The 24,006-nt window shown below is 39.9% G+C and overlaps 1 protein-coding gene across 1 annotated transcript; it reads left to right on the top strand.

Annotated features, from left to right (window-relative positions):
• The first annotated feature begins 987 nt into the window (after nucleotides 1-987).
• Nucleotides 988-23,125, top strand: rnf103 (ring finger protein 103). The gene is made up of 7 exons (XM_073486781.1): nucleotides 988-1,656; nucleotides 10,949-11,097; nucleotides 14,188-14,303; nucleotides 17,405-17,827; nucleotides 18,020-18,152; nucleotides 18,859-18,945; nucleotides 19,601-23,125. Exons 1-7 carry the CDS (start codon nucleotides 1,431-1,433, stop codon nucleotides 20,597-20,599), a joined length of 2,133 nt encoding a protein of 710 aa, XP_073342882.1. The 5' UTR covers nucleotides 988-1,430; the 3' UTR covers nucleotides 20,600-23,125.
• Nucleotides 23,126-24,006: the final 881 nt, after the last annotated feature.

The following is a 24,006-nucleotide window of genomic DNA, read 5'->3' as shown; positions in this document are numbered from 1 at the left end:
ATGGTGTAGATGGCAGATCAGTAGGCTCTTCTCCAGCAGCTGTTGGAGGCTTCTGCAAAACTGTTCTGAGTGCATCTGGACAGTTATAGAGTAGATTAGCCCGATCATTACTGTACAAGCAAAGACATGTGGCTGCAGCAGACAGAGAAGGAAAGCAACTGCTGCAGCCTGCACACTGCTACTTGCACCAGTAGTTCAACATAACACATTATTACCTACTAGTGATTATGCATTAGTAAAATAAAAGAGTTAAATAGTTACACATGCCCAACAATATGTGTAATTATTTGTCCATATTGGTCAGAGAGTTTCAGCACAATGTCAAACACACACAACATGCTTGACATTAAGATGATTCATAAACATCCTCAGCAGCTAACATAGCATCATTATCTAGCATTATTAGCTAGTTTTGCTTCATTTTATTTTAAGCTAGCTAGTACAAATGAAACGTCTTTATACAACACGGTATTGTTTTTAATGATATAAAAGACGGCATACCTCTATAGTGGGATTTCTTTTCCTCCTCCTCTTCTCTCCCTTTTCTAAAGTGCTCACCTGAAGGCTCGGACCTTGAAATGTAAAAATAGAGAGCTGTGAGCTGCCTCCTGACCTCTGTCAGTCAGGCCTGCTGCTCTCTCTCCTCTGACCTGATGCACCCCCACTTTCAGCTCAGTCAGAGCTCACGTGACACGGCAGCCCAAACGCAGCCAGATCAAATGATGAGGAACAACAACAGGGAGGCAGTGTCTTATCCTTTCTTTCAAGAATCATGAGGGAAAATCGCTCCTAACTACATATTACATTTTATTTTTTCACTGTGTCAATTATAGGATTAAAGTTAAATGACAGAGCTATTTCCTATCAGGCGTATTAACCACACATACAAGCGTATTTTGACAATTTATTATACTTTTACTTTACTAGACTTTTATTTTGTAGCTTGTTTACTTGTGCAAGGTGGTGCCGGATGTGACGTCGGCTCCACTGTGTACACCAGCTGATCGGAGCAGAAGTATCTGTAATTGTCGTCGTTTTGTAACGTTGGGAACATCTGGATCACAGCAGTCCGGCCCACCCGCCGCTGACATCCAGCGTCAAACTGCAGCAGCGCTGCCGACACCTGAGCTGACGACACATCTTTGTTTTGGTTGATACATCACCAAGGCCTACCTGCAATGCTAAGCTAATTAGTTAGCAGAATTCATGAATATAAACTGCTGGTTAAAGAAGTAAACGGCCAGGGAATAACTTCCCAGGCATACGTCATTCAACCATGAAGGTCTGACGACTTTACATATATCTTATGTGAGCTAATATCTGTGGTGAATGGGTAGAAAGTGATTGAAAACTTGTAGCCTGTGCAGTTGTCACGGACTGCCACTGACCGAAATTGTCTTGTGCCAGCAGCGCTCTCGTCCGGCTACAAGATGTGGTTGAAACTGTTCTTCTTGCTCTTGTATTTCATAATGTTGTTTGCGCTAGCGAGGATTTTTGAGGCGGTAGTTTGGTATGAGACTGGTATGTTCGCTACTCAGCTTGTGGATCCGGTTACTCTCAGTTATAAGAAGTTGAAGACCATCCTGGAGTGTCGAGGGCTGGGATACTCTGGACTGGCCGAGAAGAAGGATGTCAGCGAGCTCGTTGAGAAATCAGGTAAAGGTCGGGCCAGGGGTGTCTTTGTGGTCAGCAATATGTTTTATTCTCTGCGTTTGCGTGTGGCCCGTTGTAAAGTTCAGATTTAAACAAGTTTACTCATCACCACATAATGATGAGTCATAGTTAAGTCTCTAAAGCAGTGGTTCTCAACCTTTTTCGGGCCAGCACCCCCCTAACCATTATCCACCCCTCAAAATAACATGTAGGCTAATTTCATTCCCTGAATGTTGATGAATAATCTGTTTATGATTTTGGTTATTATTATAGTTATAGTTGCTAGTTGGTAGTTGCTCATGCTATTATTTATATTATTTATCACATTTTATATATATATATATAGTGTGTGTGTGTGTATGTATGTATATATATACAAACATATATATACACACACACACGTATATATGTGTGTGTGTGTGTATATATATATATATATATATATATATATATACATACATATATATATATATATACATATATATATATATATACATATATATATGTGTATATATATATATGTGTGTATATATATAGTATTCATATATATTGTATTCATATTATTATTATTCATATTATCCATTATTATGGATCCCATTAATGTTCTTACAAGACCTGCTCTACTAGTTTTGCAGGTAAAAAAACCAACCTCTTTGGCCCCCCTCCCTATCATGTTCAGTGGCTGTCTGGTGTTAATGGGTTGTGCTGGTGTTTTTCTCTCGCCAGCGGCAGAACTGATGCAGCAGATTGTGAGCCATAGTTGCCCTGGTAAACACACCACCACGACCGGCTATCACAGCTGCAGGGCTTGTTGAGTAGAGCCAACAGGGCAGCCCTGCAGACAGCCTACCTGTAAAATCTGTGAATCATATGTCATCCTCCTATTGGTATCGGTTGCTATAACAGCAGCGTGGCTCCTTTTAAGAAACAGGGTAGTAGGTAGTGTGTGAGTGGTTGAGCAAGAGAAGAAGAGATAACTACTGTGACAGAGCAGACCCCCAGGACGAGCGCCAGGCTTTGAAGCCAGTTTTTGTTGTGGCCATCACCACGTGATGCACTGGGGCCCAAAAGCACCTTTTCCCTCGAAGAGCTGCATGATTAAATTATTTTATTCCCGATTCCATTTAGTCAGGTGCTGAACCGGAAGTTCGCCAGCTTGGCCGGTAGAAGTCTTGCATAGTCTATGGGCCACCACGGACGATCTGGGTATTTTTATTCAACCATTTTGGCTTCATGCGCAACTGAGCAGCTTTCATGGGGCTCCGTCTCCATCGCTGTCAAGATAAAATTAAACATCCATGGTTCAGAGCAGACCGGTGATGGTGACTGGAGCAGAGCAGAACGTTCAGCAGAGAAGTTGTCCAGTGGCAGTAAATGTACAGTACAGGTTACAGTTTGACCATGAATAAACTGACTGACTGGAGGGACGCTTTCAAGGTGCCCCAAGTAGTTGAGGGGAAGAAACTTTAGTCAGAAGAGAAAGATCTTCATTGACTGATTTTTTTTCTTGCCTAAACAAACTAAATAAACAATCTCTCTTTGTTTTCATGACTAAATAAACAAACTGACCTTTAAAGGACAACACAATATATACTGTTTTACTTTGTGTATATATGTGGCGGACCCTGCCACCTTTCTAGCTTCAAACTGTTCTGGGGACCTTATTTTCCTCTGAGAACAGCTTGTTTATTCACTTATGGAAAAAGATATATTTCCCAGCAAACAGATAACCCTCAGGTAATGTTCCCTAAAAGTTATTTTTATCCTTTTAAGAATGTTCTAGGAATGTTCCTTAAAGGTTAATTTTACAAAAAGCTTTAGAAAAACCCTCAGGGGATGTTCCCTAAAGGTTCTGTGAGGTTATTTTTTGTGTAATCTTCAGAGAACCTTTAGGGAGTGTTCCCTGAAGGTTCTGTGAGGTTATTTTGTACAACCTTAAGATAACCTTTAGAGAACATTCCCTGAGGGTTCTCTAAAAGTTATTTTTGTGTAACCTTCAGAGAACCTTTAGGGGATGTTCCCTGGGGGTTCTCAGAAGGTTAATTTGTGCAACCTTTGTGCAACATTTAGAGAACATTCCCTAAGGATATTTTTGTGTAACCTTCAGAGAACCTTTAGTCAACATTGTCTGAGGTTTTTCTAAGGTTTTTTTTTGTTTAACTGTCAGAGAACCTTTTAGGGAACGAGGGTTGTCTAAAGGTAATTGCTGAAAAACCTTTACAGCACCTTTTTAGGGAATGCTCTCTAAAGGTTCTTTGATGGTTATTTTTGTAAAGCTGAAATGTGTGGGTTAGGGGTTAAATTTGAAATTTTATTTCAGTCCGTATAGTGAAGTCTTATTGTTATAGTTATAAAATAGTTATTATCCATCTCTAACCCTCTCTCTCTTTTTCTATGACCATTTGATTTGCAATAAACTCAAAAACTTACCATTATACACCTTTTAAAAAGGTCATTAACTTGTAAATTAATCCAATTCATGAATTGCACATTCATTGCACAAGCGAGATTCTCAGACGCTCGCAAGAGTTGAGTGAGCTATCGACGGCTGTGGAAAACGGTTCAGTACTGCTTCCAGTTCAATGAACACTGGTCTGTCCGTTGATGTGGCTGGATTCAATCAATCGATAGGTAAATACTTAAATTGTCGTACCCTCGAAACACATTTTCTTTAAGGAATGTTTAGCATTATTAACATTATGGTTTTAAGTGATGTATTTTTTTCTGTAGTTCGTCACAAAAGAGCTAGTCAGTGTTTGTTATTGATAGCTAATCGTCAAGCAGTAGCTAAGCTAGTGTTAACTAGGTTAACTTCGACGTAGGTTAACTTCAACGTAGGTTAACTTCAACGTAAGTTAACGTTCATGTCTGTCGTATTTTTAAGCTTGAAATGTTCGATGTGTGTCTAATATCACCAACAATTAAGCTGGTGTTACGTCTTGGGTTTTTAAACAATAACTCCAAGCAATATTAGCTAACTTGTTTTTAATTTAACGTTACTGTAGTGTGTTGACATGTTGTGGGGATTAGCTAGCAGCTACACAAATTAAACACCATCAATTGGTATTGATTTTACAATAGTTAAAGTTGTATTTGCATCACTGGGTAACTGTATCAGAATTACAGAGGTTAGTTAAGAAGGTGTTGGTGTTGTTATTTAAACAAGTCATCCTGCAGCTAATAGGTTAAACGTTTGTATTTTTCAGAGGCCCTGAGAAAGCTCCAGTTCACGTCTCGTCAGCACATACCAAGACACCACTTCAGACACCAAACCTAATGTCAGCTAAAGGTAAATGTCTGTTACCTCAAAACATACACTGCACGTGACCATCAGAAAGCTTTCTTGGCAGGCAGAAGACTGAAGTTATATACTTAGTTTATTAGTAGAGTGGCCACTGCACTTAACCTCCAAATCTAAACAGCACCGTTCTTACCCTAATTTAATGGTAGTAAAGTACTTGTCATTTTGACCAGGTTGAACCTTAAACCTAACCTTTTTTCTTTGTTTCATTTTTGGCACCATTGCTTCCATATGTGCTCACAATGTTAGACAGACCGTCTCTGTGTCAGTTCATCAGTCTGTCTGTCTCGGCACACAATGTGTAGTCACTCCAGCATTTTACAAGGACGGTCAAAGAGATTACAAACTACAAGAGCTTGCACCAGATAGTCTAATGAGTCCTGTTGACAAGTGCCGGCATTAACAAGTGTCAGAGTTTCAATCAGAATATATTTTAATAGTTCTATTTATTTTACCTGCATATTAAAATTAGGACAAGGTTACTGGAAAGTGGGAAGTGTTTTGAACAACACCTCACAACATCGCTAAGGTATTACCTGTGAAGGACAGCACATCTCCTCCAAGTAGACGCACACACACACATTATACAGAAGTACATACAGTTTCCATAACATACAGTCTATCAGTGTTTCCACTGTCTTTCAGTTACTGTGGCTTATAATGCCTAAATGTTCAGCAGCAGTAATTCTGTCACTCAACAGCAGCACTGCACTTACACTTAGTGCATGTGCCTTGAAATTATGTGTTTCCATCTGACAGTTTTATTTACCGTGAAAGTGGAATAGTTAAAAATGCCTGAAGTGAGTTTTAAGACATCTGTGGTATGTGCACTTTATGATACCTTGAACAAATAAAATAATCATGTAACTAAACAAAAACTTTTTTTTTAAAATATTGAATGCTGAACATGAACTTATAGCTGACCTATGGACACAGAGTTGCTTATAACAGCTCGGCTCTGTATGTGAGGTCTGTATTTTACACAATGCCAATATTCTACATGAGAAACTGTGCCCAAGTTAACATGTGTTGATTGGGATGCACCGATCTGAAGTTTTCTCCCTTAATACAATTCCTTATAGTTAATCTCCTTTTTTGTTTTTACAGAGTAAGTGTTCTTTTCAAAATCTGTGTCCCCTTCCTATGTAGAAGCCATTTTACTATGTGCAAAGGTAAATATAAATATAGAAATGTTCATACACCAATATGCAATGTGGTCTTCTGCAAAGTTTTATTCTGTTCTGAAGGTTTATGAATTAAGCTATATTGTACAATGCATAAACCATTATATTTAGCTTGTCTAATACATTTAAAGCACACAGTCACTAGTGCAGTATGACTGTTGTGTACAGATAAAGACCTGACAATGAGTAGAGCGACTGAACTAACTAACCATCATGTCTTTTTCTGTCTTTTGTTACAGATGGTGCTGATTGGCCATGACACTTTTTTGGGAAATGTGTTATTTGTTGTTAATATAAGAACTAATATTAACTGTTGAACTGTGAACACCACAGGCTGGTTGTGGGTAATTGTGACATCACTATTTTGGTGTGGAAGCCATCTTTGGGCCAACTTGGACTACTTCAGCTTTTCCTTCAGTCCGTGAGAAGGGCCCACTGAGAGATGGAAAAATAATGCATCTGATGGTTGTGGAAAAAGCAGTATTTTGGTAATTGGGTATAACCTCCTTCATAGACAGTTATGGTAACTGATGGAAACTGATACAAGAGCAAAAACAGATCTATCATCCAGGAAGAAACAGTTCATATTAGGATATAAAGATGCAAATTAGCTGTGCAGTTACACATCCTGCCATGACTTTAATGGGAATACGATACAAAACAAAAATGAAAGTTCAGTTTGTTTGTTTTTAATGAAATATGGTCTAATATATTTTTTTAATAATTAATGTTTGTATGTCTTTCAAAAATGACATGGCATCTTGTAGCCCAACTAAAAGTAGGTTTTTTCATTAACTTTGAAATTAAATTGCATTTCAACTCTTCAAGGCAACAAACTGTGTTCATTGAGATCTGCTTTTGTTTGATTGTTGTGAATCACAATGTTAGATTATATTGTTATTTTATAATTACTATATCACATAATTTCAATAAATTTAGATAACTCTCTGTTACCATTATTTATTTATTTGGTCGGCTTAGTTTTAGTCTGTGTCGTTGCTCTTATTATTGGTAACGGGCCTGAAAAATAATGTAACAGTAATAGCAGTAGCAGTAGCAGTGCTAGGGGTATTGACTGTAAGTGTGATCGCTGAAACAGAGGAAAATGGGACAATATTGAGGAAATGCAACAAAATGTTTGCAGAACATTAAGAAAACGTTCCAAAAATAACAGTCCGGGAACACTCCGCCACCCATCAGACAACCTCCGCAGAACCTTCCCTGAGCGTTAAATTGTTGCAGGGAACGTTCGACAAACGTTGAGAACTTTCCAGAATAACAGTCAGTGGACGTTTGCTGTGGGGGTCCAGGGAACATTCCCCTACCATTAAGACAACCTTCACGAACATTCAATTGTTTGCTGGGTTCTGAGTTTGTGTTATGTGTGTTGTTATGAGTGTGAATTTCTTCTCCAAAACAGCATAGTGCCCCTTTAAAACAGAAGACAGTAAATAAGAAGGGGATCATGCACAGAATGTGATTTAGGTCAATTTTTTGTTTTTGATCCAACTAATGCTCTGATCAAGATTTATGATCGGTAGTATATGTACCTCAGATATAAGACCACCCAGTATCTATAAATTGTTTCTCAGTTGCATTTCCTGAATATTTTGTATAATTGATATATGTATACTACTATTATAATTTTAAATTCTATCACATTGTTAAAAGATTTTATCCATATCCCACCCCTAGTCTCTTTCGCTCCCTGTATTACCACTTCTACACCAAAATTACTGTCTTTATGCAGCTTTTTTTCACATGGGTAAACCCACAACAAAAAGGCGTTTGACTCCTCCGACTTTCTTTCTTTTTTTTGTTTGTTTGCTTGTCTTGTATGTCACGTTCATCATCACAAATGCGCTAGAAAAACAGGCAACAGTAGAAAACAGCAGAACATATATTTCATCAGGCTACAACCACAAAACGTTAAACTTGTTTTAAAAAGTCTTAATCATTAGATATTTTACTTCTTCTTCATCTCTGTTGAGAGTTGCACATGCAACGGTTGGCTGATCAGATGGCTGACGAGGCTCAGTTGCTAAAGCCACTGACAATAGTGGGTCACGATATCTCCATGTGTCCAATAAGTCTGACCGATTGCAAATGAGAGCGGCTGTGGTTCAGGGTGTAGAGCCAGCATCTTGTTATTGGAAGGTCGCTGGTCGCTTTGCCCTAAAAAAAAAAAAAAAAGAGAGAATAAGGGTGTTCTGGCCATATTATTATTAACACAGCAAAACATTTACATAGAACTGGAGTTACATCATGAAACTACTATTGGGTCATTCTACCAACTCACCTATGCCCTCCAGTTTGTGTTATGTATTTTCTTAGATTCGTGGGATCTTGTAAAATCCTATGGCTGAACTCCACATACTTTTTTAGTTATTTATTTCTGTTTGGCCCTCAGAGCTAAATGTCAGCATTTTTCTGATTTTTTGTATGTGTATTCTAAATCTCACCGATAGCTTATTTTTCACTGGATTGGGTTGAAACTTGAGTATTCTCAAAATCTTAGAATTCCTTAGGAAACTTGGCACCATGTATTAATTATTTTTTTTTGTTGCAGAATGTTTACAGCAATCAAATTAATAACTGTAAATCTTTTATTTTACCCAACCAAAGATTTTTTTATTTTCCACTAGTTCTTACTTTGTTGCAACCCAATTTGGAGTCTGTGTAGTTTTGATATTGTTCTGTCACGCTTTGAGGTTATGTGGTCCTGCAGTGGTCCTGGTCCTCATCAGCAGTGTCGCAGGTTTTGCTAAATGTGCAGATATTCCGTACATTTGGGGTCATTAATACGTTGAGGGTCCTTTCTCCGCAATGGGTGGGAGGAGTGCACGCCACATAAATTGAGTGTTAAATGAGGGGGCTATAAATGAAGATCAATATATCACAATATGTAGGATTAGAAGTGTGAGGCAGTAATTTAGAGTCCACCAGAAAGTTGTGCGGCTGTAAACATGTAAATGAAAGTGAAAATAATTGTGTAAAAGCTCAACACATGGATAAATTGGAATAATTGATGTATGTGTTGAGAGTGTGAGACCTGTTTCTTGGAGGGGCTATCCACATTGGGGTTCAGAACACAATTTAAATCTCCCAGTAATAAGGTAGGTTTGTAAGATGTCTGTTACTAGAGACACCCTCCAAAACAAAGCCAAATGATCAAAATTGGTAGGGCTCCTTGGAGTGGTATGCCGCTTGTGTTCCACCCACAACTTGAAACTGGTAGGCCACCCAACAGTATCACCCCCTTTCCTGCTAAGGAAATGTAATATACGATGTAATGTATATTTTTTCGGTCTTAATTAACAATATTAGTGCAACATAGCACTGTAGATAAAGGAATGTATGAGTTTCTTCGTCAATTATGTTGTTGGGATATGTGCACTTGGACAGCAATGATACGTGTGATGATTTTGACGTGACAGTAAAGTAATTTCATGGATATGTCTTTGCTGATTATGTACTCAAAGTTAATATGAGAGCTAGCATTAGCTAACATGGCTACTGTTAGCCTTGCCACCGTCTCTGGCCTCATTAATCAACAGCAGAAATTAAGAGCCAACCAAATAATACTTTTTGGGGGACAGATTTGTTGTGTTAGTAGAGCACGATCACACGTTACATCATATTAAACTATGGCATATTATTTACCATAGTCACCATAAATACTTTGACTCAGCTGCTATCATCATGGCATCAGCCTTTTTATAGCAGAATAGATATGATTAGCATAGACGTCATTCTTATGATCTACCTGTGGATAGTCTGAAATGACTCTGTATATGTAGGCTAATGGTTATACCTGAAATGATTTTACTGTAACGGTATGCCACTCCCTCAGGAGCACACACACACACACACACACACACACACACACACACACACACACACACACAAACGTTTGTAGAGCTGGCTCCACTGTTGCGGTCCATCTGAAAATAAGAACCCTCTCAGACGAACACGGCACAAAGGGAAAACATGACTCATCTACCAACACTGACGACCTGATCAGGCGGGACTATATGCAAATAAACATCACTGGAGCAAACAGATATGATGTCGTTAAAACAAAGAAAGAAATATTTTCATTTAGGGCTATAATGTTTTCCAAATTAATAAGAAGACCCAAATAGTTAAGAATGTGTTGTAGACAGCATTTCACAGAGTTTATAAAGTTTTTCCACAACTCAGCAATTCACAAAATGCAGCAACTGGGGCTGTCTGGTGTATTCTCCACAGGTGTCAAAGAAGTAGCCTATATTGGTTACTGTTGACTGTATTTGTAAGAAGTTGACTAGTTCAATGCATAGTTGAAACAGTGTGTTTGGGGCAAACATTGGCAGGCTAGGAGAGCCCAAACAGCTCGTTTGCATTACAGTAATCGTATCAAAACAGTGTGTATTCCATTCTGCCTGTTGTTGTGGCTTTTCCTTGTTGTTGCAGAGGACGTCAGCTGAGTAGGCAGTCCTTTAATGTGATTGGATGTCAAATGTGTACATAATGTGTCTTCGGGTTGTTCACGCCTGTGCTTAAAGCTGTCTACTTATGATCAGTTTCACTCAGGATGCATGTTTACACCAAATGTGAACAGCCTCATTGGTTTTCACCCTTACCTGTGGTACTTTAGGGACTTAATTGTACTTGCCACTATGGAAAATATTCAACATTAATAAATGTGTCCAGTATGTGAGAGAAATGGCCAATTCATTTTACATCCATCTTTTGATGACTTTAATTCTAATTTCACTACTTTTCTGCAATAACCCAATGATGGCACTTTTTTTTTATTCCTCCGCAGGAGAATTGACACAGGGGGAACTCTACTCAGCCATCAAGAAAGAGAAGGAGCAGACAGAGGCAGGAGATGCCAGCACCACACACTTCAGTGGCGAGATGCATTTCTATGAATTGGTAGAGGACACTAAAGATGGGATCTGGCTGGTTCAGGTAAAAGCACTCATTGCACTCAGGTGCATTAAAACAGTACTGTTGGGGTGAAGGGGTTTGACAATAACAGTAAAATTCCCTCAACTCTAATCAGACAATCTTAATTTCTCATCATTCAACTTGTTCATTAAAAGATGACCCATTTTAGTCTAAATATTTCACTATGCTGTCTTGATTTTGACCATTCTTTTTTTAAAAGAAAATCTTTCTTGCGCAAATCCCCAAGATTTAAGGAAGTGTAATACTAAATCACAGGAATACCTCTTTATGTAGGTTTAAATGTACAAACACATCACAATCTGAATGCGATACTGCCCCATAAAGTCAAAGCACAGTACAACACAGTACACAGTACACTACAAAATACAGCCAAAAACCAAGGCAAACTGCAGTTACTGCACTTTGCCTGCTGTCTTTTAAGACAGGGACTAGATTATATTGTGTGAGAGCATATCATTCTAAAAACAGGCTTACATAAATTTTACAATGACTCTACATCGACTCTACCATACATCAAGCCATCTTAAAATGTTAAACCTCACGAAATATTTCTTCAGGATTGCTTTATTTTTTTTAAAATTACTATCAAAATGAAATCTATTTAAACTTTTTAAACATGCAGATATTAAAACAATTAAATACAGATTTAAAGTTATAAGATATGAAATTAGATCTAGATTTTCTCAGGAAGAAGACGAAGGAAGAAGAAGTGTGGTTCAATAATTGATTTATTATAGGTGTCCTGAAAATGTGACCAAATCTGCTGGACCAAAAATATACATACAGTAATTCTAATATTCGGTTAAATGTCTCTTGGCCATTTTCACATCAATTAGGGGCTTTTGATAGCCATCCACAAGCCTCTGGTAGTCCTCTGGTTGAATTTTTAACCACAAGGTTTTTTCTTTGTCCATGTGATCAGCAGCAAACTTCAGTCGAGCTTTAAGGTGCAGCGTCAGGAGCAAGGGCTTCTTTCATGCATGGCAGCCTCTCAGCTCATATTGATACAACACACTTGACTGTGGACACTGACAGCTGTCTTCCAGCAGCTTCTGATTCATTGCAGACTTGCTTTTTGGTGGTTTTTGGTTGACTCGTGACCATCCTGACCAGTTTTCTCTCAGTAGCAGGTGATAGTTTGTGTTTTCTTTCTGATCATGGTGACACAACTGTGCACTTTATACTTTCAAACAGTCTGTACAGTTGATCTTGGGACCTGTAACTGCTTTGAAATGGCTCCATGTAACTCAAGCATCACATTTTCCGGCTTCTCCTCTGGCGTTTAGCAGCAGTTTCCCCAGTTAACACACTACACTCATCTACTGTTGCAGTCCCTCCTGACTGGCCGGCTGCTGCTCTTCTTGGATTGTACTCCTCCTCCAGAGCCTCTCTTCACTGCCAGGTTGTCTCTGGATAAGAGAGAGTAGACAGGCTGAATGTCTGAAGGGTATGCTGCCCCTCAACGTGCAGCCTGGTGGCAAACCAAGTTGTTCAAGCCAGGTTTGTATGGAGAGGCGACCATCCCCACAGACACTTTGCCTGTCTGCTCTCTCCAGCCCAAAGACACGACACAGCTGTGAGCTGAAGGAGTCGGTGTGTTTAAAGGGGAAAGTACAGCTGGCGATCCACTCACCACTGCCACAACACAGACACACCAGCACACATGTATAAATGCTCAATACAGTGTAGGCCACTTGCGAAGGTTATGACGTCGGCTCTGCTTAGAGTCAATACATAAACAACGTAAATTTTATTTGTTATTTTGTTTTTGTTTCCTGATTTATTAGATTTTCTGTTTCAAGCGGAAGATGGGAAAGCTTTTTTCCAGTCTTTGGTGGATACAGAAAAAACAAATAAACAAAATTTTCACTTGTTTTTTCATTTTCTGTTTGCCAGATCGAATTGCAAAACTGAATGAACGGATGATACACGGACCTTTTGTTTCCTTACCAATTTCACTTTTTTATTGGATTTTCTTAAATTTACTCTAATGAATTCAATCTATTATTTTTTTCTGTTTCTCCCTCCTATTTACCTTACAGTCATTACCAAACCACACCGCCTTTTTGCGCTCCAACACACACGCACAGTCTGCCCTACAACTTCCACAACATACAGTGTGCCAGTATGCCACTTTATGTCTTTGTTTGTTGTTTTGTTTTGTTATGCTTTTGCCATTGTTTGCACTTAATGTCTGTTTTCTGACGTAGTGTTGTTCCTTTTAATGTCTCCCACTTGTTATGTTCTGCTTCACTGAATAAAAAAACAGCCTGATTTGGATCTAATTCTATGAGAAACTTCAGGCTTCGATCATTTAAAGGGTCTGGCAATGAAGCTGGTAAACAGAGGGTTCTGGCAGTTAAATTATATTCTGCTTTGCATTTACACCAGATATGTATACTTGTATCATAGGTGTAAATGCAAAGGCCCATGAATAGATGTCATTATCTGGATAGTGTCAACAGATACAAATAACATTCCATTGCATCACAGTAATTACCAGGTGATCGTGTCAAAGGTAGTCATGAAAATACACCCTAGATAAGGCTAGGCAGAAGTCATAACTGAGACATGCAGAATTCTTTGGTAACAAGTTTACAGTTATGCCAAACTAGGGATTCTTTAGTTTTCTAAATCTTTGATTTTCTTCAGGAGTCACTTTACTGTTTATTTCATCTCTCTGGAACTTGATGAGCTTATGTGAGCGTCTACAGGAGCTGGCTTTGTTTGGGTTTTGCAAGGCTGACATATCAAATATTTGCTGATTACTGTTTGAATTACTCTTGTGATTCAGATTTTAAAACTAAACTACAGGGTACCAAGGAGCATAAACACATGCCAAATAAATAAGCCTGTTTGTAATTTCTTCTCTGAAAGGGATATATCAAGCTGACATGATCTCATTACAAAATAGATTATTTGTGATGTTGTTGAATCACTTTTTGTCGTTAAATGAGACGTGTATAAAATACTAAGAAGAAGGAGAGGTTAAGACTTTTTCTTCCTCTGTCAGAAGGGGCCTCATGTCCCTCAACAGAATTGTTTGGTAATACCTGTCTGATCCTGTCATGTCCCTGTGTGTATCTGCAGGTCATTGCCCAGGACCGGGAGGCTCTGCTCAGTCAGTCAAACTGGGGGAAGATGGTGCAGAAAGTGTCTCAGTTTGGGATCAGAACTGGAACCTTCAATTGCTCTGATGACTACAGGTGATAAACAGGTTCTCCCTCAAAAGCACTGAGATTTCTGAATCATATCAGGGCTCACTGATACAACAAATAATGCTGTTTTCACATAACGTTTTGGTAAAGTTGTCCAAATCAGGATATGAGATTTCTTTTGTTCTGTTTTTCATTCTTCTGTACTTCTGTTTGGGTTTTGATGATAGATAGCCAAAAAAGTATTTGCGCTAGAAGCTGTGTTCACTTGGGCACCTATTTTAGAGTTAGTCTTCGTCTTAAGACCCACACGCACTAAACGCATTAATTGACGTTCCTCAGTTGAAGCGCGTCATTTCATGCTCCTGTGGCGTTCTGCAGGCACCAGGTTTGAAATGTCAACACCATAGAATCAGCAGAATTTTAGGGAAAAGTTGCTGTGTGATATAATGTTTATGTATATATGAATACATGTATATGTATATGTTACAAAACAAGTAGTACTCATATTCCTCTATAATCACCTCAGTGTGCACAGAGATCCCGTGACACACACATGTGCACGTGCACATAAGTAAACATGTGACACATGCATGTCACACCCCAAACTCTTCGTCTTTACACCGCTCTGACAGTCTCCTCCTGCCTCCTTACACTCGCAACAGAAAATTATTACATTGACCTTAAGGTGGCTAACTCATCGAGGCATTGATAGCAGGGTGGAACGCCTTGTGCTGTCTCTTCAGGTTGTTTGTATTTTCACTTAAGCTGTAGCTACAGGCTGTCCCTCAGTCTGTTTTATTGCATCGTGATTTCCTTTTTGCCAAATTATAAATAAAGTGTGTCCATAGATCTATTCCTTTTTGCCGACCTGAAGGCCATCATGTTGTCGTCACTAAATCGCCGTCTGTTTGGGATAGCATCTCCTGGGTTTCTGCACACGTCAATCAATGATAGGGATGTATTGGTTATGTTTTACACAAATGTCAAACCATGAATATTATTTTTACTTGTAATGTGTAGGACATGTTCATTTCGATTCGATTGTTTTTGAGCAAGAGTAAGCATATATAATACTTTTATATAAACAACCTAAAATTACCTCAAGCAGGCTGAAATAAATATTTACTAGATTTTAGTAGAGCCTTTGAATTTAGCATCAACACTTCTATGGACGTCTGCGTGAAAGTCATTAGAGAATTCTTTCGCCCTAGCCCTCGCAGTTATCCATGTTGACAAATGCCCCCCACCATGGTGTGTTCAGACCAAACACGAAGCGTCTAGATTACATACAGAGTCAGTGAAAGGATGACAGATTTGCGTCGTGGGAGTTAAAAGTATTGAACTCAAGCAAGATTTTCACGTGACACTGTGTCACGAAAGCCTATCGGTGTTGACATTCACACTGATGTCATGACGTTAACGTCGCTGATGTCCTGATGGAGGAGAGGATAATAATCAATAATCGTGGCCGTGTGGACACCAAGAGCTGTACGATAACATATCTACTCGTACCGAGAGAGAGCAAATAAGGAGCTATCATGGAGGACGGAAGTGAGCGAGGAAGTCGGACTACCTGCTAAATAATGGAAATATGTCTCAGCATAGCGTAGCCCTGTTCGTTCTGAACTCCATTCAGGGAACAAGCATTTTAAAAGTTGTTTGCTTGTCGTCTGGCCGACGGACCTGATGAAACATGAATTCAGACTTTTTACAAGGCAACATTATGATGTTGTAAGTTCAGCGTCATTTTGATCCATTTATTGCAGTCAGAAAGCAGAGAAATCTGTTTGTTTTGGGTTCATACCAATGTGGTAAAACAGAGTTATTCAGTCCACGTCAACTTGCCGCTCACAGTTACTATTTGTTGATTTTAACACGCCTATTAAGAAACTGCCACTCACCAGAAACAGATGGACAGGCACTAAGCAGCTGAGAACTGAGCACCGGTCAGCCTCGGGTAGCGCTGGAAGCTGCAGTCATCCAGACGCAGCTCCAGATGCTGAAATTCACCGAGCTCGGTGCCGGGCAAATAACGATGCAATGATGTTCTCTATGGTGTCTGGTCTGAGCGCAGCATAAGTTCCTCAGCAATAAATCTAATTTTTGTTTTTTCATCTTAATGCCAATTGAAAACAACACATTACTGTGACAAACCTGCACAAGGGGTTGTAGATTTGACAGTTTTTTTCAGTTTCACAAGGAGCATCTTAGTTTAAAATCTGTGGAAAATCTGCAGAGGTGTCACTGGAATTCTGCAGGCGCAGATTCCATGTGGGGGATGAAAACAGCCAGCCAAATTTCACTCATACTGCTATAAATCCTGCATGCATTATGAAGTTGTAGTGAAATTTGCATTTGCAATTGCACATTTGGTGACTTTTCATCGATAAGTGGTGCTACTGCATCATCATAAACTGTGGGTTTGACACAGCAACAGTCTGAGTGACGGCGTTGCAGTTCTGCTTTAATCATCTGATATTAAAAGCAGACTTTTACCTGGATATGTAATGATGCCAATCAGATGCATATGGTCAGTGCTCTTTCTATAAACAGGCTCTTACACACGAGAAATTACCAAGAAACTGAAGACCTTATACAATGGTGTGTGCCACTCCCTTCAAAGAACAGTGCAAACCGGTTTTAGGCAGAATAGAAGGAGAAGTGCCAATAAGCAACACAAGCCTTGATTTAAGGTATGCTCATATTAGTCTTGTTGAATGCCCCTGACTCTGCCCTTAACAAGGATGTGATGTCACAGTTATGTGTAAATAAATATTGAGAAAATTTACTACAAACAGTAAACATTCTGTGAGAGCGCTAAAGTTTGTGATTTGGTAGTGTGATTGTACATAAAAGCATACATGTTCTTTAAATATCCTCAAAAGCTGGTGAGGAGGAGTTACAACTAAGAATTTGAGCTAATTTTGTGAGGAACAGAACTATTGATACGGGGAATCTCATCAGTACACATTAGAGTACATGTCAGCTTTAGTGTGAGTAGTACAGAATGCCGGTGGTCCAGTGGGACTAAGAAAGACTGTCCAGTAATTGTCAGGTTCCACATGTCGTCCTATCTGTAAACAGAGCAGTGCTCCAGGGCAAAGTCTGTCTGTAATTCTGACACGGTGGTTCTCTGTTCTGTCGACCAGGTCATGTATCAAGCGGGGCTGGCTGCGCTCCACTCTCATCATGTCTGTTCCTCAGACTTCAGCATCAAAGGGCAAAGTCATGCTAAAAGAGTACAACGGCCGTCGCATAGAAACTGAGCACATCTTCCGCTGGATGACCTCACATGTAGCTCATCGAATCAAAACACTGAGTCAGTCCGAGCAACTGGTGGAGGAGTGGCGCTCTGACCTAGCCCACCCAGTGAAGATGTTTCTGTTCGCCCGTCTGTCCCAGCCACCCGCCTTCTTCTCCTCGCTGTCCATCAAGTTCACCGGCCGAATTGAGTTCATCTACGTGGACGTACGTAACTGGGACAACCACAGCAGCCTATCAGAGATCGGTGTGACACAGAGCCCCGCGTACATCCTCAAGATGCCTGAGGGCATTTATCGCTATGGCAACAGGTAATGATTGAAAATGGAAATGATAGTGGATTATTGTTAATACTTATCATAATATTTTTTACATCTTCTATCTTACTTTTGAATCTGTTTTAATCTGTTTCTTCTTTCTCCTTCTCCTCTCCTTTCTTCCACTCCACCTGTCTTCAACTTCTATTCTCCTTCTCTCCTCTTCTCCTCTTCTGCTCTCTTTAGCACTGGGGAGTTCCTGTCCTTGGCTGCCATGGATACTTTCCTGCGCTCGGTCCAGCCAGAGGTTAATGATCTGTTTGTCCTCAGTTTGGTCCTGATCAACTTGCTGGCCTGGATGGATCTCTTCATCACACAGGTCACATCCTGCTTTTCCATAAGACACAGTGGGGAACTGTGTATTGTACAAGTGCATTTACTCCTGTACATGAGTGCAATTTTGTTATACTTAAACTTTACTTGGGTGTTGCCTTTTAATGCAACTTTATACTTGCACTCCAGTTCATTTCAAAATGGAAATGGTGTATTTTTTACTCCTTATTTGACAGCTATAGTAGAGCTGGCTGTGTGGTCCTACAGCGGGCTCTGCATGCCTCTTGAAATTTGAATCAACAATTGATCTTTTGCTGCTTCTTGTTGATGACTCGCTAATTGGTCTTTGGGAACCCCAAACCAATCGCTTTCTTTTGTCCCCTTCCAAAATGATAATCAAAAAACAGATAATCAGATAAGTAATGTATACAAAGGAGCACACGTGCTGTACACTGGCAACATGCAGCCGCTGTAAAAATGTTACTTAAGACCCCTCTACAGCAGCCTTCCTGTGTGCTGTAGACTGGTCCACAGCACTCACTACAGTATCAGAGATCAGTTGTAGTGGATGGGAGCTTGGCTGGTACCATGTACATAAATTGGATTAGACAGTGCACACACACATCTGTGTTCGACCTGGTCACCACATGGAGCAATGCTGGAGCCCATTTTGCTACTGTTGTTTTTAAGGAAATGATCTGCATTTACTTTTCAGCATTTTATTTTTAACATGTATTATTTTTTATTGACAGGGAGCAACAGTGAAACGGTTTGTAGTTCTGATCAGAACACTTGGGACGTACAACTCCATATTGCTGGTGTCCTGGCTACCTGTTCTGGTAAGAAAACATCTTTACCACTCAGTTGTTACAACTGACTTCATCAACAAATTCTTTTTGTATTGAACAAAGTTATTTTCCACAATTGAGTGCAGTGGAGCAGTGGCGCGATTGAGCGCGTGTGTGTGTCAAACTCTGACACAGACCGTGGGGAAGAGAAGCAGCACGCTGTAAATGACACTAAAGATTGAGATTCTCAGCATAGTTTCTTATTTCAGTATAAACATTTACTTGCCAGTTTGTTGGATAGACTTCTGAGAGTTACTCATCAAACAGAAAATCTACCAGCATTTGGCACTTGGCAGTTATTAATTTCGGACCCTGGTGGCATTTCATCTAAAGCTGGTTTCACCAACATGAACATGACTTCATTGTACTTCAATGGCAGCCACAGTCACCACATCTCAATCTACTAAATGTTGTCATGTTCACAAAGAATGTGTGAGGAATGTTTCCAGAATCTTGATGGATCCATGTCACAGAGACTGCAGGCTGTCTAATGGAAAAAACAAATGTTATAAGAAGGGTGTACCCAATAAAGTAGCCACTAAATGTATGCACCCATACGCTAACCTTACTATTACTATTTTAACTGAGTGGAGAGTTGAATCTATAATACTTGATCACTAATCACTGATTGATCACTCCTCCCCAGGCTCTCCTCCAGTTGCCCTATTTGGACAATCTGCATGGTTACAGTTTGAAGCTGCTTCGTTATGCTGACACCACCACACTGGCCAGCCTGGTTAGAGCTGACTGGACCTTCTACTCATCACACCCAGCTCTCTTCTTGTCCACCTACCTGGCCCATGGCCTGCTGGTTGACTACTTTGAGAAGAGACGCCGCTGTGGCATCCGAAGCCAAGAGGACAACACCACCAACCTGGAGTGGCTGGCTAGTCTGTGGGACTGGTACGCTTCTTATCTGCTCCACCCAATCACATCACTGCAACAGGTCCCATCTGACCACTCAGACTGGGAAGATGATCCCAACTTCTTATTTGAGCGTTTGGCTTTTCCTGACCTCTGGCTTCGCCCATTGGTAAGCATGGATTACATTAAAGCCCTGCCAACCTGGAGGTTCAGAGCTGATGGTCAGCACAGGAGAGAGGATTCTGATGAAAAGCTGGACGAAGAGACAGACAGTGCACATTCAGACGCAGAGAGCAGGGAGCAGACAGATTCCCCTGCTGCAGGTCCTGGCAGACCTCCACACAGCTACAAAAAGCCCAAGAGATCATTGTGCTACCAGGACAGCAACAGACAGCTCTCTGCGTACAACAACATGGACCCTGCTGCTGCTGCATCATCCTTCTGCTGTCATCATGGGAACAGAAACGCATCGTCAGCTGAAAAGGAGCAGGAGGACGGCTGTCTAACACCTGATGGTGTCTCTAACCATCAGCACTGCGACTGGTCGGTGTGGCCCTGTGACATGCTGCAGTGTTCAGAGTGTGTGGTGTGTTTGGAGAACTTTGTGAGCGAGGAGCTGCTGATGGGTCTGCCCTGTGGCCATGCCTTTCATCAGCAGTGCATTGTGGTGTGGTTGGCAGCAGGCAGACACTGCTGTCCAGTGTGTCGCTGGCCCAGCTATAAAAAGAAACAACAGAGAGTTGCACAGAGCAGCTCTTCTGAAAACACACTGCATGACTGATGAGTATATCTTTCTGAGCCCTTCTTATCATCATTTCTCCTCTCAAGATGGGATAGGGGAGGGATGAAGTAGAAAACATTGTCAGTTGGTGTGATCAAACCTGATGTTGCCATGAGCCATCAACTAGCTTATTTCCATTTCTGTTGAAGGCAATGTGCTGGCCATCATGGCAGACAGATGAACCTATGAAAGCACTGTCACCATGGTTTCTGTATAGAGAGGATATTGATTCACACAGTGATCGTAGGTGTAGTCACAGTAAACTTTGTAGTGCAATAAAAACAAACTTTTTTTAGTTGTGCTTTTATCATCTACCAGAGTTCTGCTCTTTCCAGGACTGTGGACAAAGATGAGTCAGTTTACCACATAAAGAACCATCTGAAGGAGATTTATTTCACATGATGGCGTCATTACAGACAAGACAAGAAGCTACTTACTATATCAAGCTAACAGTATCAAAACACAATTGTATACTAACAACATGTAAACACTCTGCGCCATCCCATATCATGACTGACAGCAAATGCACTAACCTCCATGTAAGTGTTTCTATTGTGATTAGAATTGTGCTAAGAAATAAGGGAACTGGATAATCATCTCTATTGAACCTTCTCACTGGTCAGTACAGGAGAGATGTATTGGTCACAATTGAAATTAATGAATAGGTGTAAAATATATATTACCCAACCAACAGCTCCTCAGAATGTTCATTGTTGCAAATTCAAGTATTTATTTAGATATCCAGAGAGAATACATTGATGTGATGGTGCAACACTTTAAACCATGCAGAACACCCCTCACATTAGAGACACTGAAACATGAAGGCAAATAATGCCAGTGAGGCAATTGGTGCTGACTGTTTGTTGTGCTGCAGTATTGCTACTCCGCATCAGCTAAGAAAATCTCGGAGCTCATCTTTTTTTATTAATAAAATCCCAACAGACGGCAGTAGATCAAAGAGAAATGGGCAAGTGAAACATATATAAATTTAAAAAAAGGTTGTGGAAATCTGCGTTGGTGAGCCTTGGCTTACTCAAGATGAGCCACCAGTAAGCCTGATGCACCTTTGTACTTTCTCTGTCAAGCTAAAGTCTTCACAGGTTCACCCAAATACCGAAGCATGTCAACAACAATGTGCTGTCACAAAATGGGGGGCAATATGTTTGAGGAGTCAAAGGAAATTTCATCAGCAAGGCCTCAGGCACACAGCAATGTTTTTGACACAAATCATGTATTTTTAGAGTTATACTATAATACATTTTAGATATTAGCGACCACCACCACCAATCCAAGGCAGCACCCGTGTCATTCCTCTGCATGTGACAGCGATCACAGCCAGCGCCACAAGGTCTGTACAGCATCTGAAAAAGTTAAAGCTGCACTAATCAATACTTTATATTTAACAGTGGGTCAAATGATTGTGTCACGTCAAAGGTGCTGCTTGTAGTGACAAATCCACAGAGAATCATCATAGACTTTGCAGCTGCCCTCAGCTCCACAGAGCATTTTAGTCTTGGTGTTTTCAGCTGCACAGCAGATAAACAGAGTTAGAAAGAGTCAGATATTTCCCTCAGGAATTGAAGACAGAGCCTAGAGGAGAACGAATATTGGGCATAATTTATTTATTTTTATTATATTATCACATTCATATATTCATTAGGCGGACACCAATGATCATGTTATTATTATAGAATTAAATTGGCCAAAAGTTTCTACAGTTCTGACCGCTAAAGCCTCACTGTACTGTCTTTAATCCGTGCAAATTCATTTGTTTATGTATTTCTTTTAAATATCTCTGTGAGGTAACAGTACATGGACACAGTGCATGTCATGGTGGCAGTTATTGGCTGACCCTTGCCTTTACCAAAAATGGACATGTAAGTGAGACAACCTGATGTGAATTTCACATGATGGGTTTAGTGTACAAAGGTACAAGAGAATCCCAAGTCTGTCTTTACATTAGCCCTTTAATTACCCAACAAAACCTTAGGTTCAGGGAGCTTGTTGCAGTAAATAAAGAGCCTCTGTCAGTTATCAGCTGTCATCATGTGGCATCCTCCTCAAGGGCCTGATGTTCAGTAATACAGTAGTAGAGAAATCCACAGTTGACTTCTGACTCAATTAATCATTTTTTAAATAAAGCTCCCATGTGGTTGGTTAGTTCTGCTGCTGCTGCTAGAATCCTGTGGCAAATGCAGAAAACTCCAGCAAGCTAAGGAAGAATATTCTCTGTATTGTATTGCCTGATGTTTAGGTTACAGTTTACCTTTGAAACTCACACATGCCATTCTAATGATTTCATTTTGTCAAAAATTAGCTGCTAGCAGGTCGTTTCTTTTTCCCGCATTATTTAAAAGAGAATCTTGATTTAAAATGTCCAAAACTAACTATAATTTATCAACTTTTATGGTGATAAAATGTAATTGTTCAGCATCTTCCTGTCCTCTTTCTGTGTGTGAAGGGCAAGAAAAGAAAAAAACATAGAGAGCAGTAATACTTAATAAATGACATGTTCCAGAACTTTCATTTTGGGAGTTATTTTGTCATAATTCTGGTTGGTAAGGTTCTGGTAGTTGTACAGAAAAGGTGTAACAGATATCGTGATTTACACTTGTAAAGAGCATGTCCAGTATATGATGGCAGTCTTGAGTTGCAGTTATTTCTACAACTCAAATTTTTCTGTGATGGAATGAGTGGAACACATACTAACATTCATGAAGTTTGGTTCAATAATGAATTTATTATAGGTCTTCTGAAAATGTGACCAAATCTGCTGTGTCAAAAATATACATTTAATAACTTCAACAATCAATTGTGGTGATTACAGAAAGCTGTGTCAACGAAATGTTCTTTGTAGCATGGCCTCTCTGATTGATAACAGCTGATGACTTTTCTGTTCCCCCTTTAATAGGGCTTGTTTGATACACCCGTTAGACTCAGCCACAAACACTACAATGGGAAAGTCTAAGGAGCTCAGCATTGATCTGAAAGAGCACACTATTGATTTGAACAAGTCAGGAAAGTCACTTGCAGCCATTTCAAAGCAGTTACGGGTCCCAAGATCAACTGTACAAACAACTGTTTGTCAGTATGAAGTGCATGGCACAGTTGTGTCACTGCCACCATCAGGAAGAAAACACAAACTACCAAAAAGAAAGTCCACAATGAATTAGAGGGGGGCTGTTTTGCTGCCAGTGGATCTGGTGCTCTAAAGAAAGTAAATGGAATAATGAAGAAGGAGGATTATCTCCAAGTCTGTGCCAGGAAGTAAACAAATTTAGTTGAACTTCACCGATTCTGTCAAGAGGAGAGGTTAAAAATGCAGCCAGAGGACGACCAGAAGCTTGCGGATGGCTTTCAAAAGCACCTAATTGAGGTGAAAATGACTAAGGGACATCTAACCGAAT

This window comes from Pagrus major, chromosome 18, assembly GCF_040436345.1.
Source record: "Pagrus major chromosome 18, Pma_NU_1.0".
Classification (NCBI taxonomy): domain Eukaryota; kingdom Metazoa; phylum Chordata; class Actinopteri; order Spariformes; family Sparidae; genus Pagrus; species Pagrus major.
The sequence above is the reverse complement of the archived record's forward strand: the minus strand, read 5'-3'. Positions and strand labels throughout refer to the sequence as shown.